The 13,267-nt window shown below is 36.9% G+C and overlaps 1 protein-coding gene across 13 annotated transcripts in view; it reads left to right on the top strand.

Moving 5' to 3' along the window:
• The window catches only part of MADD (MAP kinase activating death domain), a 77,746-nt gene extending 68,704 nt beyond the window's left edge, over positions 1–9,042 (top strand). For all 13 annotated transcript variants that reach the window (XM_068400232.1, XM_068400229.1, XM_068400226.1 and 10 more), the window contains 3 exons: positions 780–849; positions 5,736–5,782; positions 7,516–9,042. In XM_068400232.1, the coding sequence (XP_068256333.1) occupies positions 780–849; positions 5,736–5,782; positions 7,516–7,623 (225 nt within the window). In that variant the 3' untranslated portion in view covers positions 7,624–9,042. The remainder of the gene's footprint in view (positions 1–779; positions 850–5,735; positions 5,783–7,515) is intronic.
• The last annotated feature ends 4,225 nt before the right edge of the window (positions 9,043–13,267 follow it).

Genomic DNA, 13,267 nt, shown 5'->3' with positions numbered 1-13,267 from the left:
GAATGCTCAGCTGGCAGCAGCCATATGTGTAGTGAGCAAACAATAGAGAAGGGTCCAAACTCTTCCATCCTGCTTAAAGCAGAAAACTGGTACTGACTGTTAAAGGAGACAGTTCCAAGAGTAAGTATGCAGATTATATATCATGAACTGTAGTAAACCCTTAAACCGCAAGGCTGTCAGGGGGAAGGAAGATTAGTGGTTCCTCATTGGATTAAATTCAACTACTGGATAGGTTAGGAGGATCAGCATCAGGGTGGGAAGTATAGTGCCCCTTACCTGCCCTCTGTGCCGGAGGAGGATGCATGGAGGGGCAGAAACCAACTGGGATGGATCAGTGGCTACAAACTGTGCTAAATTTGGGAGCCAGCTTTTTTCTCGTCCCCCTCTTCTGTTGTATTTCAGGTGTGTTGATATTCTTTTTGCAATAACTCATTTGAGTGCCTGAAGGGGTAGCAATGTTGGATATGTCAGAGTTACTAACTCCTTCGTTTCTCTTCCATGCTTTCTCCTCCTGCAAGGAGCGGAAGGTACTTCATCTTCTGCTGTCTTCGCTTCTTAGCACTTTTAAGTTATTTGTTGATTTCTAGCATTGTGGCAAGTTTGTCTTTTGAATATTTATTTCACCTTTTATTTATATATTAAACTGTAAATGAACTGGTAGTGTATGCTACAACACTTCAGGTTGTATCTGCTGTGATGATGTTTTTGTTTAACTTTGGTTTTTAGTTTTTAAAAAAAACTGACTAATTTTATGTTACTTTTCCTCCTGTTTTTTTTAGGTTTTCATAGAGCTGAATCACATTAAAAAGTGCAATACTGTGCGAGGAGTCTTTGTCCTGGAGGAATTTGGTAATTACATTATTTTGATATTAGGTCTGTACTCACATGGCAGTAACTCAAATTTCCAGTCTTCAGATTCAGAATTGCACTGCAGTTTCAATGATGGGAGAGAAGTGTAGATTGCACGTGAGAAGTTGCCTAACTGAGAGATGGGTAACTTAACATAAAAAAAGTACACGTTAACTTTCATCATATTAAGATTTGTGGCCTAGGTACTTTTTGTTAATAGACAAAGAAGATGTTCTGAGTCTTCTGAAGCAAACAAAACAACAGTTAAACTTGGATGTGTGTAGGAATTTTCTTTGGTATGTTCCTTTTTCATCTGAGAAACCACATTTTTAAGCAGGATTTATAGTTGATCTTTCTCAACACACTACGCTTTCATTACAAAGAATTACTGTTAATTGCAAAGTTTCCTCTTTGCTTCATGTGGAATTTCATTTTTGCTGTATGGAGCAGAAGATGTTTTGTCAGGTTGTGCTTTATTTATCCTGTGGTTTTTGTTTCAGAGCATGACTGGTAAACGAGTGGAAAAGTAAAGTTTAAGGAGAATAGAGAATTCGTGCTATTTTGGTCAGTTACTGTTATTACATATCATCTGCCTACAGTCTAGTGTGGGGAAAATTCTGGGTTACTATTCAGTGTTAGTGTCAGTCACACTATGCTTAACTAGTGTCTGAAAAAAATTAGTGACTTCAGATGCACCTCTCCAGAAGAGTGATCCACATACTTCTCTTGAAATAGTCCCCAAACTCATATTGGTTTATTCTTCCACCCATCTGTGACACATTTGTCTAGGTCTTACATGTATGTATGAAACATTTAAAAAGAAGGTAAAACATACAACATTCTTTCCATAGTAGATCAGCATCCATACTTTGGCCATTAATCAAAATCTAAATCAGCAGCTCCCTTTACCAAGGCTCTCATTGTTCTTTGGTGCTATGAATAGAATGTTCTGGCTGAGGGACTCTCCCTTAGAACATAAAAGAGAGTTAATAGGAGATTGCTGAAGTTAATATCTTTGTCCATAGTAATGTGTTGTCTCCTTTCAGTGATATAAAGTTATAAGGTATTCAAATAATAAAGCCTTTCTGACTATTGCAGTTGCTTGTCGTTTGCCATAAATTAATCTCCGAGAAGTTTGGGATTTGACTTTGTGAAGAATTTTTTCCCATTTTCTGAAAATGTTGTTCATGGGTCAAATGATCAGATCAGTTTATTTAAACCCTGAAAAATTTCTAGTAGTTTAGATGTTCAGAAGTTGTCTGCACTTCATGGTTGCATATTCCTTTGATATCATGTTTTCACCCTGACAGGCATGATTCATTTTACTACTTACAGAAATTGCTTAAGGCTGTAAATGATTATTGATGAGTTTTACAAAGATGAGAGTTCAGAAGCCATAAAATTAGCTTAAAGAATGGCTTCAGCTTCTGAAATCTTTAACTTAAAAGAAATTACTTGGATCAGAAATGAATTTTCAATCATTTGTTTTAATAACATATTCTTTTAATAGCTTGTTTATATTGCACAAGAAGAAAGACAGTGTTTGACTTGTTAGTTATTTCCAGTCAACTTCTGTTGATGACTTTGTAATACAGCATTTAGCCCCTAAATAATGACTGTAATGACTGTAACTTTTTTTACAGAAAATTCTGTAATCAAGGGCCTATTGCAAAAGCTAGAATTGTGATATGGATCTCATGAAATGGTAATTTTAAGAAGTAATTAAAAATAAGCTAGGAGTTGGACACTACAAGCAAAAACTGAGAAATTAAACCAATTAAATTAAAAATGCTCTCCTCCCAAAATAGAGGTCACAGACAAGGACCAAATGAGATTTACAATTTGCCCATCTAGCTAATAAAGAGAAAGAAGAAAGGAAGAAAGATGTTGCAGGGGAGCTAACCTGTCTTCTTGTGCAGAGATGAGAGGCTACCTCAGAGGTGCTTTTTAAATTGGTATAAAGATGAGAAGATATGCCAATCTGTCCTTTCAAGAGAAATTAACATGTTATTTTGTTAATAGTAAATTAACAGCATTCAGCAAAAACTTGTGTGGACTTCTTAAGAATAAAGTTATTTAGCTGTGTTAAACATTCTGAACCTTGCAATCAGATTCATTATAGTAGGAGTATACTGCAGTACTGTCCCTTCTGCCCCTACCAGAAAGGTAGAGAGTGGGGTAAGCATGCATACTCCAGTCTGATGGGAAATACTTCAATGCAAGATTTGTTTATTTGATTTTGCCAAGGATGAGTGCTCCACGTTTAGTGATATTGCAGCAGGAAGTTAAAGGTCTGTTTATGTCAATTCTGGGTTTAGATGGCAGCATGAAAGTTAGAATTGTGATTTCAGAGCAGGATGCAAGCAGAAGTTCAGGAATTGTTGTCCACAAATGGAAGTGGAGATTTAAGTAAGTGAGGAAATGTAAGGCTCTTCCCTCTGGAATTTGAGTTACTGCTGTGTACTTGTGCTTTACTTTCTTGTGGCCCCATCACCGCCGCTGCTATGAAAACCTTCATTCTCCAGCAGGTAAAGTGATGTCACCTAAACTCATTCTATGCTAGCGCCATATTTTCATTCACAGGACCAAAGGCTGCAGGACGGTGCTTAATAATATACTCCCTTCATCCACTTAATTCAACAGCATCAGGAATAACTTTTAATGTTAGAAGAAAATTACTTCTGCTAATCTCTTCATTTGAGGCCTGGGTCTTTTTTTCTTTTTCTTTTTTTCCTTCTTTTTTCTTTGCATTCTGCAGCAGTAGTGCTTTGACGTCTCTGAGTGTAAATCCAGACCCACTCTTTTTACTCTTCCTGACTCAGTTCTCTCAGGAGAATTTTCCCCATTGGAAGGACTGTGATGGAATACTTTACTTAAAGACAAGGCAACTTACTGACTGTGAAGTGGGGAGACTACCTTGGCTAGGTGCTCTCCTGTTCCCTCTCTTCCGATTCTCAATTATGATACAGGACTTTACAGCTTCCCTTCTCTCCTTCCCTTGTGGCACAAGGTCCTTACAGCTTTCCCTTCCTTCTTTTTGAAAAGTGTATGAACAGTTGTATGTTATCCAGTGGGCAGTGAGACTTGCACAGCTGCAAAAGTCCTACCCTATTTGGCTGTGCACCAGCCTCACTCCCACCTTTATCCCCTGGTGACATGGAGTTAATTTGGAACATCTGGTGCCAATGGGTAAGGTAGCTTGGATGTGCACCTCTTTATCTCCCCAACTCTAGTCACTGGTACCACTGGGGCAGTGCAGCCTGGGTGTGCACTTCCCCTGTTTCTCAGTCCTTAATGTAACTGCCAACTCCAAGAAGAGAAAGAACTGAAAAAATAAAAATATTACACTACTTTTTACAATCATATTCTGTACTTTTCACTAGATTTTTGCCAAGAATGACGAATACCGTGACATACAAGAATTAGTAAGCACTGGTTTATATTTAGAGTGCTTTCTCAAACCCAGTCTGTACTGCCTAATTTTGGCCCCTTAGAGTGTGATCCATCTCTCTCACCAGCGTTTAGCCATGACATATCGTAGTTTAAAAGATGACATCTGCATGGATAGGTTTTGTTGTGGACTTTTCCTAGTTATTCATACTGAACTCATCTGCCTCTTTCTTTTCTTGTCACTAGTACTATGTGTAACAAAACATTTACCCTTCCTCTATGAATCTAGTATGATTTGGTTTTGCATAATTTCTGTATTGCTGCTTCTAAATTTTTTTGTTGTGACACAGAAATTCCATGGCAAATTTCAGCTATTCTGGAAGGGAAGTATTCAAAGTTGGTCTTGGTATTCCACTGATCTTAACATTTTAAATTTGCCATTTGTATGTTCTTAGTGTGGTCTTTGTTCTCTCCTGGTGATTTCCCATGGTATCTGTTCACAACAGTATTTGTAGACCACGTGTGGGTCAAAGGCACAGTTCAGATGCAATGGACACTAATGGAATGGTTACAGCTTGCTTTTTTGTGTATTCCACAATGAGAACAAAAGGCAAATTTTCTTTAGCTATATTATGCCTGTTTTCTTTCTGTTAATTTGAGGCAGTGCAAGGGAGCAAGATGAAATTTTCTGGATAATAGATTTTTTTTTTTTCATCAGTGCCCTGATCCTCTTTATATATAAAGTCTTGTAGAAGTCAACAAGCCTGGTATTTTAAGAATATGTGTAACTGAAATCAGTATTTTATTTTAAGGCAACTTGTTCAAAAGCAATGAACGTTTTCAGTGAATATGTCAAGTAAATACCATCACACACATCCTAGACAGGAGAAAGAATGTCATGAGAAACTCTTGAAATAGAACTGGGAAACAGTCTTCCAGTTTAGAAAATTTTCTCCCACAGCTCCTTTTTTTTTTTTTCCTGGATTTCACTAACTTACTACAGAGTGTCCAACTGTTCTTTTGAGATCTGTTTTTCAGCACAGAAGGATTAAAACATCTAAACGATAAAATCTTTGGGAATCGCAGGCTGGAATTGTTGGTTTATGTTTTATTGTGGTAGACATTAGGCATATTTTGTCATTAAGTGTATTTTGTCATTAATTTTGCTGCCTAGCAGGAGTAAGTAGTATGAGAAAAGCCAGAGTCTCCCAGAACCATCAAATATCTACTATGGTTTTCCAAACAGAGGCAGTGAAATATTTTTGCCAACCTGAGTAATTTATTATGACATTACCAGTATCTTCAAGGACATATGTAATGTAAATGAAGAGAAGGAGGAGTGATATATGAAGTGAGGGATAGTGAGGTGCCCTGTCCCTGCACCTGCTGTCTGTGTGCATCCCTTCCCTTTCCTATGGGAACATTGTGCTATTTCTTCCCCCTTTTCCTCTCGTTTTTTGAACTTTTTGTTTTGTCTCTTGCCCGTCCGGTTTTAGTTCCTGAAACTAAAGAAGTGGTGAGCCACAAGTACAAGACGCCAATGGTGAGTCAACTGTGATGTCTTCTGGTAGTTCTTTAGAGGATATATCATTACTTTTTCATGTGGTGAAAGGAATTACATTGAGATTGCAGGATTTGCAATGCTAATACTGCAGTGAAACACCAGCTGCTCCTTTATGATAGTTTTCCTTAAGGGACGGCAGCAAAACTTGGTGATTGTTGTTTCCATGAAACTAGAGGAGCTCACAGGTAGTGCAGAAAGTGTGGTCTCTTTTGTTAACATCGATAAAGATGCAAGGTAGCCGGTTTGGCATGAACTTTAACACAATAAGAGCTAGTGGAACTGTTAAATTTAAGACAGTGCAGAACACAATCCTTAATCCACAGAACAGATGGAAAGGGAGACTAGTTCCTGAGCATAAAATGCTTTCTGAGTTTGTGAACAATTCCCATTTCCTCATGAAAGTGAGCAGTGAGATGCAAGACAACAGTATAAGTATAGATTCCTGCCATGTAGGTGAGTTATTGCTGTGGTTTAGTGTTCAGTTTTTATAACATTTTTGAACACCAGCAGTTGATAATGATACTTGGCACTTTTACACATGATCAGGTTTATATGCACTTATGAGGAAGAAACAGAAGCTAATGATTATCATCAGAACTGAAATTTCTTCAGTTATTTTGTCTGAAGTGCAGAGTATGCATTCGGTGATTGCATGGAAACTCACAGTCCTTCAAGAGGAGAGAGAAAAATTACTTGAAGCTAGAAATGCTTTAGAAACAAAATGCTTGGAATATATATAATTTAAAAAGCAGATAGCTGTATCTTTTAATAAGAAAAGCCAGTTTAATGAAAATTAATTATATTTTACACAAATGTTTTAGCTTGTACTATAATACAAAAAAACATGTTGTTATGCTTATTACCTTTATAAAGATTTACAGGACAAGAACTTTTAAGATCACCAGAATAGCCAGGGTTAGAACTAGGATATAAACTAAGTCTTAGTCTTACCTTCACTGAATTGTGCTGCTAGTCGCATGCCAAAAGAGGATTCTCTGTTAAATAATAGCACACTTAGTCAGTTAAAAGCAATAATTGTAAATCTTGATATAATGCTATGTGAAACCTTCTGCTTTCAGGTAGTGACAAAATTGCTTGGTATTCTTCATATGAAACATGCAGTGTTGGGTTGTGGGGTTTTTTTAATTGTGGAAAACAAAGGCAGCAAAAAAAAAGAAAAGTTTTTATTATCCATGGGTTCACTAGCATTGGTTAAAAATTACAAGGATTACCAGTCCTTGTACTTTTGAGCATAAAAAGATAGTTGTGAATAAGGAAGAATCCTACCATCTCATGAGTCAAGGTACAGTATTGGTGTTTAGTTTTAGTCTTTTTAGTTATCTCTGTCAACCCCTCACAGAAATTTTCTTGTAACTTCATACAACAGACAAAAAGCACGTATGTAGGATAGTTTTTCTAAAGCCAGCTGGCCAACTTTCTAGCTTAACATACTGTTCTTAAAAATTATTAGAATCATAGTATCAAGCAACTAATTTTTTTCTCCCAAAGGAGGTTTTTTATTTGTTATAAAGTTTTTCTTCTCTATCCATCTCAGTTACAAGGTAGTATGGGATGCTTTTTCCTGGTTTTGTCAGTAGCTAGAGTAGTTGTCCCATGAAGGAAGACATGCAGCAAAATACAAAATGTGCAGTGAATTTTGTAAAACACTAAATCACCTGAACTTCATTATTTCCTTTTCTAAATCCTTGTAGGCTCATGAGATCTGCTATTCGGTGCTGTGTCTCTTCTCTTATGTGGCTGCCATTCGTGGAAAAGAGGCAGAAAACAAAAGCAAACCACCTCGACCAGTTTCCAGTTGATCCTGGTATTGGGAAATACCTACCCTTTGGCACGTTGACGTGCAGTACTCCCATTTTTACTGCAGTTACTGGAGCTCATTTTACTGTCTTCTATGAGAATTTGATTATTCGTGTATGACCCTGCAAGTCTTTCCCCATAGAAAAACCTAAGACTTCACTGCTTAGTGTCCTTCTGAATTCATCCTTAATGGAGTTTTTATATGAGCTGTTAATCAGACAGTTTTGAGCATCAGCATCTAGCTGTGAGTGACCTACTCTGGCCATTCCTTTGGAATTCCTTTTTTCTTAAGACAACTAACAGCTTGAGTTCCGTTGTTTGTTTGTTTGTGGTTTTTTTGTTTGTTTTTTTTTCCTAGTGGTATTTGTTACAGATTAATCACTTTGCAACTGCAGGCTTCTGCTTTCAGATTCTCTGGTATGTGCACAGTGGAAGCAGTCTGATCCTGCATGTTGTTTAAATGTAGTGTTTTTATTATTTTCCTTCCATGTTCATTTTTACTCACCAACATGGAGTTCTTTCACATAGTTCTTCAGACCCTTTTGGTAGAGATGAACATTTTAGCTACCATAGTCTTAAAATATCATGTGACAATTGAAGTTTGGCTATTAAATTGGTCCATCTGTGGAGTTGACTGCTTCTCAAGTGGGAAAAGACGGGGAGAGAGAAACTTTGAAGGCAGAATATTGTGGAAAAACCCTGACACCTCATGGATTGTATGGATTTGCAAATAGGAGTTTAAGTAACATTTGTAGATATCCCAGCAGTAGAATGAACAGATGCATATAAGCACTACCTAAAGCAGTTTAATCATGGGGATTAGAAAATGAGTATGGAAATTTAAAACTTGGAAACATTATTGGCAGAAGCACAGTGCAGACCCATGTCTTTTTGGGTTTGTAACTATACTCTATACAAGCTATTTCTATAGCAATTTGTAGAACAAGTCCAGAAGCCCAAAGGATTATGCTGTCTCCAAATTTTTTAAGCTATTGCTTTTTTCCAATCTGTATGTGTATATCAAGGAATCTTGCAAGTACTGTGTTAATGTATAACGAAACTCCCGCAGTTAAAACTATCCATCACATTCCTTATTTTAAGTAGGCCAAATATGAATCTTTTTTGCATCCTGTTTTTGTTCTTGAACTGTATTGCACTTGTCTGGAAAGCTCTTAGGATGCTGGGAGCAGAGACTGTCTAGAGAAAATAATGTTACATGTAAAATACCTGGAAGAAATGCTCTGATGCAAACTGATGTGATGTATGTTTTGACATAGAATTCTGAGTAAATGCACCCAGAAATAACCCTGTTTTCGCTTGGTCAGGGTGTCTACCATTTTGAATTGAATACACTAGTAATGGGTGAGGAAATGATGTAAATATTATAGTACCACATCTATTTATAGAAATTGTACAGTTGTCTGAATGTGAAAATAAAATGTCATTCAACCAGCAACTTGTTTTCATCCTCCTGTTCTTTTCTATTGATGCAACTTACTCTGAAATTAATGTAACTATATACAAAATACATCATACACAGATATGAAATAATGAAAAAGACTATAAATGGAAAATGTACATTTCTTTCTACATAAGCAGTTGAAACTTGGTTTTATTTTTTCTTCTATTGTAACATCCATGAAATTTGTCTTATTAAAAAAAACTGTCTGAAAAACACGAATAGGGAAAACAGACACATCTGAAATATTGGATTTTTTTTGCACACAGCCAAATTGAAGCAAAAAGTAAAGGATTTTTCATCCTTTCCTAATATAAAGGCAAAACTGAAATTGTCAAACCCTGAAATTAGCCTTTTATGTATATAATTTATTTTATTTCTTTTGTCTTCTGAGACTGTAATTTTTCTTATACCAATATCTGAATTTGTAGCAATTGTAGTATTCTTGATACTACTATATTACAAGTAGTAAGACTGAAAGCACTTTGGTCTACAATAGGTATTCCATTTACTGCAATACTGCACTTAAGTAGACAATATTAATTTTTAAATTGTAGATATTATCTTAGAAGGCCTATAAACATATTCAAACCAGTTACAATTATAAGGAGAAGATAAGAATTAAAATAATTAAATGCAAGTCATCACTTACTATATGCAGCTCCTTTTTTTCCCCCGTAGAAGCTGTATTTTTTTGCAAGTGTATTTTTCTGTGACTTAATATCATAAATTACACGAAGTCCTGTACTCTCTAGACTGCTGAGAAACTTCAGTCCAGAGTAAGACTTTTAAAGGGCCTGATAATAAAAATGGCCCTCTGTCCCTTTTGACAAAATTTTTTTAAAGAACAGGTGTGGATAAATAGTTATAGCACTTGATGTTCAATGGCAAGGAAGAATCAGTAACAACCTCAGATGCTGGGCTTCTGCTCTTAGGTGAGAGCAACTGACTTGGGTTCAAAATTGAAGAAGTTTTTGAAATGTACAAAATCTTTCTTGTACTTGATGATGGTTACTTGGCAGGTGTTCTGCTAACTGTAGGAATGTGGCATCTTCATCTGAGACAAAGGCATGCCGTGCAGTTTCCACTACTAAATACACAGTGCTGTTCTCTGGATACCAAATGCAGATCTGGAGGTTGGATTTAAAATTGATATAAGAGCATAAGTCTTTTGAAATGCAGTCTTCCATCCTTTCTACCTTCACTTCATCACTCCTAAGCATTGATAGGTATGTAAACTTTACTTTTGAGGAAAAAAATAATTACAGTGATTTGCATGTGTTTTGTCATGTCCCACGTATTTTGATCTTTAGATAAGAATTCCTTAGCAGCAGTAAGAACTTGGACGCTTCTAAATCTTCCAGAACCAAATGGAAGACTAACTGAGAATTATTGGTATTAATAAATAGTGCCAGAAGAGTCTTAGAACAAAATGAATAATCCTTCCGTTTTTACCACTAGGAGGAGCATGTGTCTTAGTTTTTAAGTATTTCAAGATGACAACGTTTTTATTTTAATACTTGTGATATTTCCAAGGCACTTACACAAACGTGACAAAGAGTCATGAACTTGCCTTAAAACTTAAAGTATTTGCTTATCCTGAACAAGTTGCTTTTTCTGCTACAATTTCTTGTTTGTGGAAGTTGGTTTTCAAAATGACCATTAAGTGTTCTCTGCAAACACTAGGGTTTGCGACTAGGCTTCCTGGCAGTTTTCACAGTGGAACCATGGCTACTAATTTATCTGTCTTCTGGATTGCAGATCTTCATTGTGATGTCCTAAAAAAAACGCCCTTGTTTTGTCTGTGAATGCAGTGTCAGTTTCTAATATGAATGGGTCCACATTTTAAAGGTTAAAGATTTTAACATCAGCGAGCATCACAACAATGCTACTTATTAAGTGATATTTATTCAAGATATCTCTGGAAAAAACTTTGAAGATGTCTGTTCAGAAGGCAGGAGTTCATTAATTTAAGAAAACCATTGTAAAAATTTCCTACACCCTGATTACTAGCTTCAGATAATCCCTACGCTCCTACCTTGACACTTTCAGGATAGTAGAGTTTGTAACATAAAATGTTTATCTGGGCATTCAAAAGCTAAATTGCTAGTAAATGTAAATCATGAAGAATTTTGATTCCAACTAAAGTTCTATCTTAGTGATCAAAGTGGATGGAAAAATGTGGCTATGATTCTAATCCTTCTTAGGAATGTTTGTTGCAAAGATATTGAAGGTATTTCTAGAATAATGCTGCTTATGCCAGAGGAGGGCTTTTGGTTCCCACTGAGTGTATTGTTCATAAGGAAGCAGTTGCCTAGAATGGGAACCAACCAGTCACTTGCCCCTGTGTTGGGCACAGGCTCCTGTTACCACTGAACTCAGAACTAAACAGAAAATAGAAGCTAAGCTTCTCACAAAGAGCACTATTTTCATCCCTTGACTGCCAAATAGATGAAAGTCAGAAGACATTGCCTCTGAGGTGAGATCTTCCCTCTGTGAAAAAAATGGCTTCTGCTCAACTCTGACTTCAGCGGTATTTAGGAACTCCCAAGTCACTGCTCTTAGACAAGCCAGGTTTCGGTGAAAGAAAACGTCTCCTAGCTCCTAAAGAAGTGGGAATTAGGACCAAGAAGCAGAAACTTTGTGCAAAGGACCTTGCCAGACAAAAGGCAATGCCAAAGAGCCTCTTGCTCTTCCAGAAGTCACAATTCAGCCAGAGGTGTCTGCTTCTCACAAGGGTGAGACATTTCCAAACTTCTGAGTGGTATTACTTTGCTTCTGCTAGCAGCAATGGCTTCATGTACAGCCTTACTCTGTAAGGCTCTTGTAAGATATTCAGTGTGAGCAACAGCTTTGAGTTCCTACAGCCATTCCCAGTGTGGCTATTTCACTAAAATAGTATAAATGTGATGATGCTTTAAATAATAGTGGGTATGTGACCCCTCTTTCCAGCACTGTATCTGACGGTTTAAAATCTTGATGTTGGTGACAGATGAGGTTTGAGCGCAGCTGAGTACAAACCAGACTTAAAGAAGACCTCTTTCAGGCAGATTCTGTGCTCAGATATGACAAAAATCTGCTCAACATTTATATCAAGGTTAGTAAAATTCTAAGTTAATTTTCTGTTTATGTGTGCTTAGTGTAACTGTAAGTTATAAGTTAATTTTCTGTTGACTTGTGCACAATGTTTTGAAATTTCTGTGGCATAGTAGTTCTAGCATTGACTAATTTTGTTTTAAAGCATCAGTCCAACAAAGATTCATATATACCACAGCCAAGGGCAAACAGTCCTGTTTCTATTTGCAACAGTTACTATAGTGATAAACGTGGTTTAGGAACCTACATAGAAATAGAAATCCCCTTCTCCCAAAATAGCTATACGTAAAAAGGAACAAACGGTGGCAGGAAAAACACCAGTAAAACTAAACAGTTGCTTCCTTCAGTATACGAAAACTCTAGTTCTGTATTTCCATTCCTTCCACTCTTTTTTGCCTTTTCAGTTTCTTATTAAGTCCAGTGAGTGCCATTCTATCCACACCGCTCTGGGTATCAAAGTGCTCTCTTCTCTTTTTACCTGTCTCCCTGCTTGGATTCCTCACCGTTTCCTCACAGTTTCTTGGCCTACACTCTCTTCAGCCAGTCAGGCTCAGTTCTGCACCTCAATTTCTCATCAGACGTCTCCGTTTCCCTTAGTGTTTTTTCATACGTTCTTCTCGCCTCTCTGACCATCATCATCTTCTAGCCTCTCTGCCCAAATAGTTCAGACCTATGCTCTTCCCTGGTCTCCTGCTGAACCAGTCTCTGCCCCCTTCCAGCTTCCAGTCATGGTCATCTTTCTCTCTCCTGTTCTTACCAAGCTCTCTGTCATCTTCTTTCATCTCTCAGCCTCATTCCACTCTTACTCCCTTTGCATTTAAATCAAATTATTTTTGGTGGAGTGCTGAAGAGTGCTATAGAGGGAATAGAAAAGATTTCCAGTCTTGGGTCTGCTGTTCTGTGATAGCTCCCAGCAGCAGCTCTTCCCTACACTCCTTGTTAGAAATGGCTCAACTATTTAATCTGATATTAAAAATAAACAAATTTGTCTAAAAGAGACTTGTAACCTAACAAATTGTCTAAATTATTGAAGTTTTTCACTGCTGTAAGAAACAAAAAAGCATAAGAGGAAATATCATGCTTTGTAAATA

Source organism: Nyctibius grandis, chromosome 4 (genome assembly GCF_013368605.1).
Source record: "Nyctibius grandis isolate bNycGra1 chromosome 4, bNycGra1.pri, whole genome shotgun sequence".
Lineage (NCBI taxonomy): Eukaryota > Metazoa > Chordata > Aves > Nyctibiiformes > Nyctibiidae > Nyctibius > Nyctibius grandis.
The sequence above is the reverse complement of the archived record's forward strand: the minus strand, read 5'-3'. Positions and strand labels throughout refer to the sequence as shown.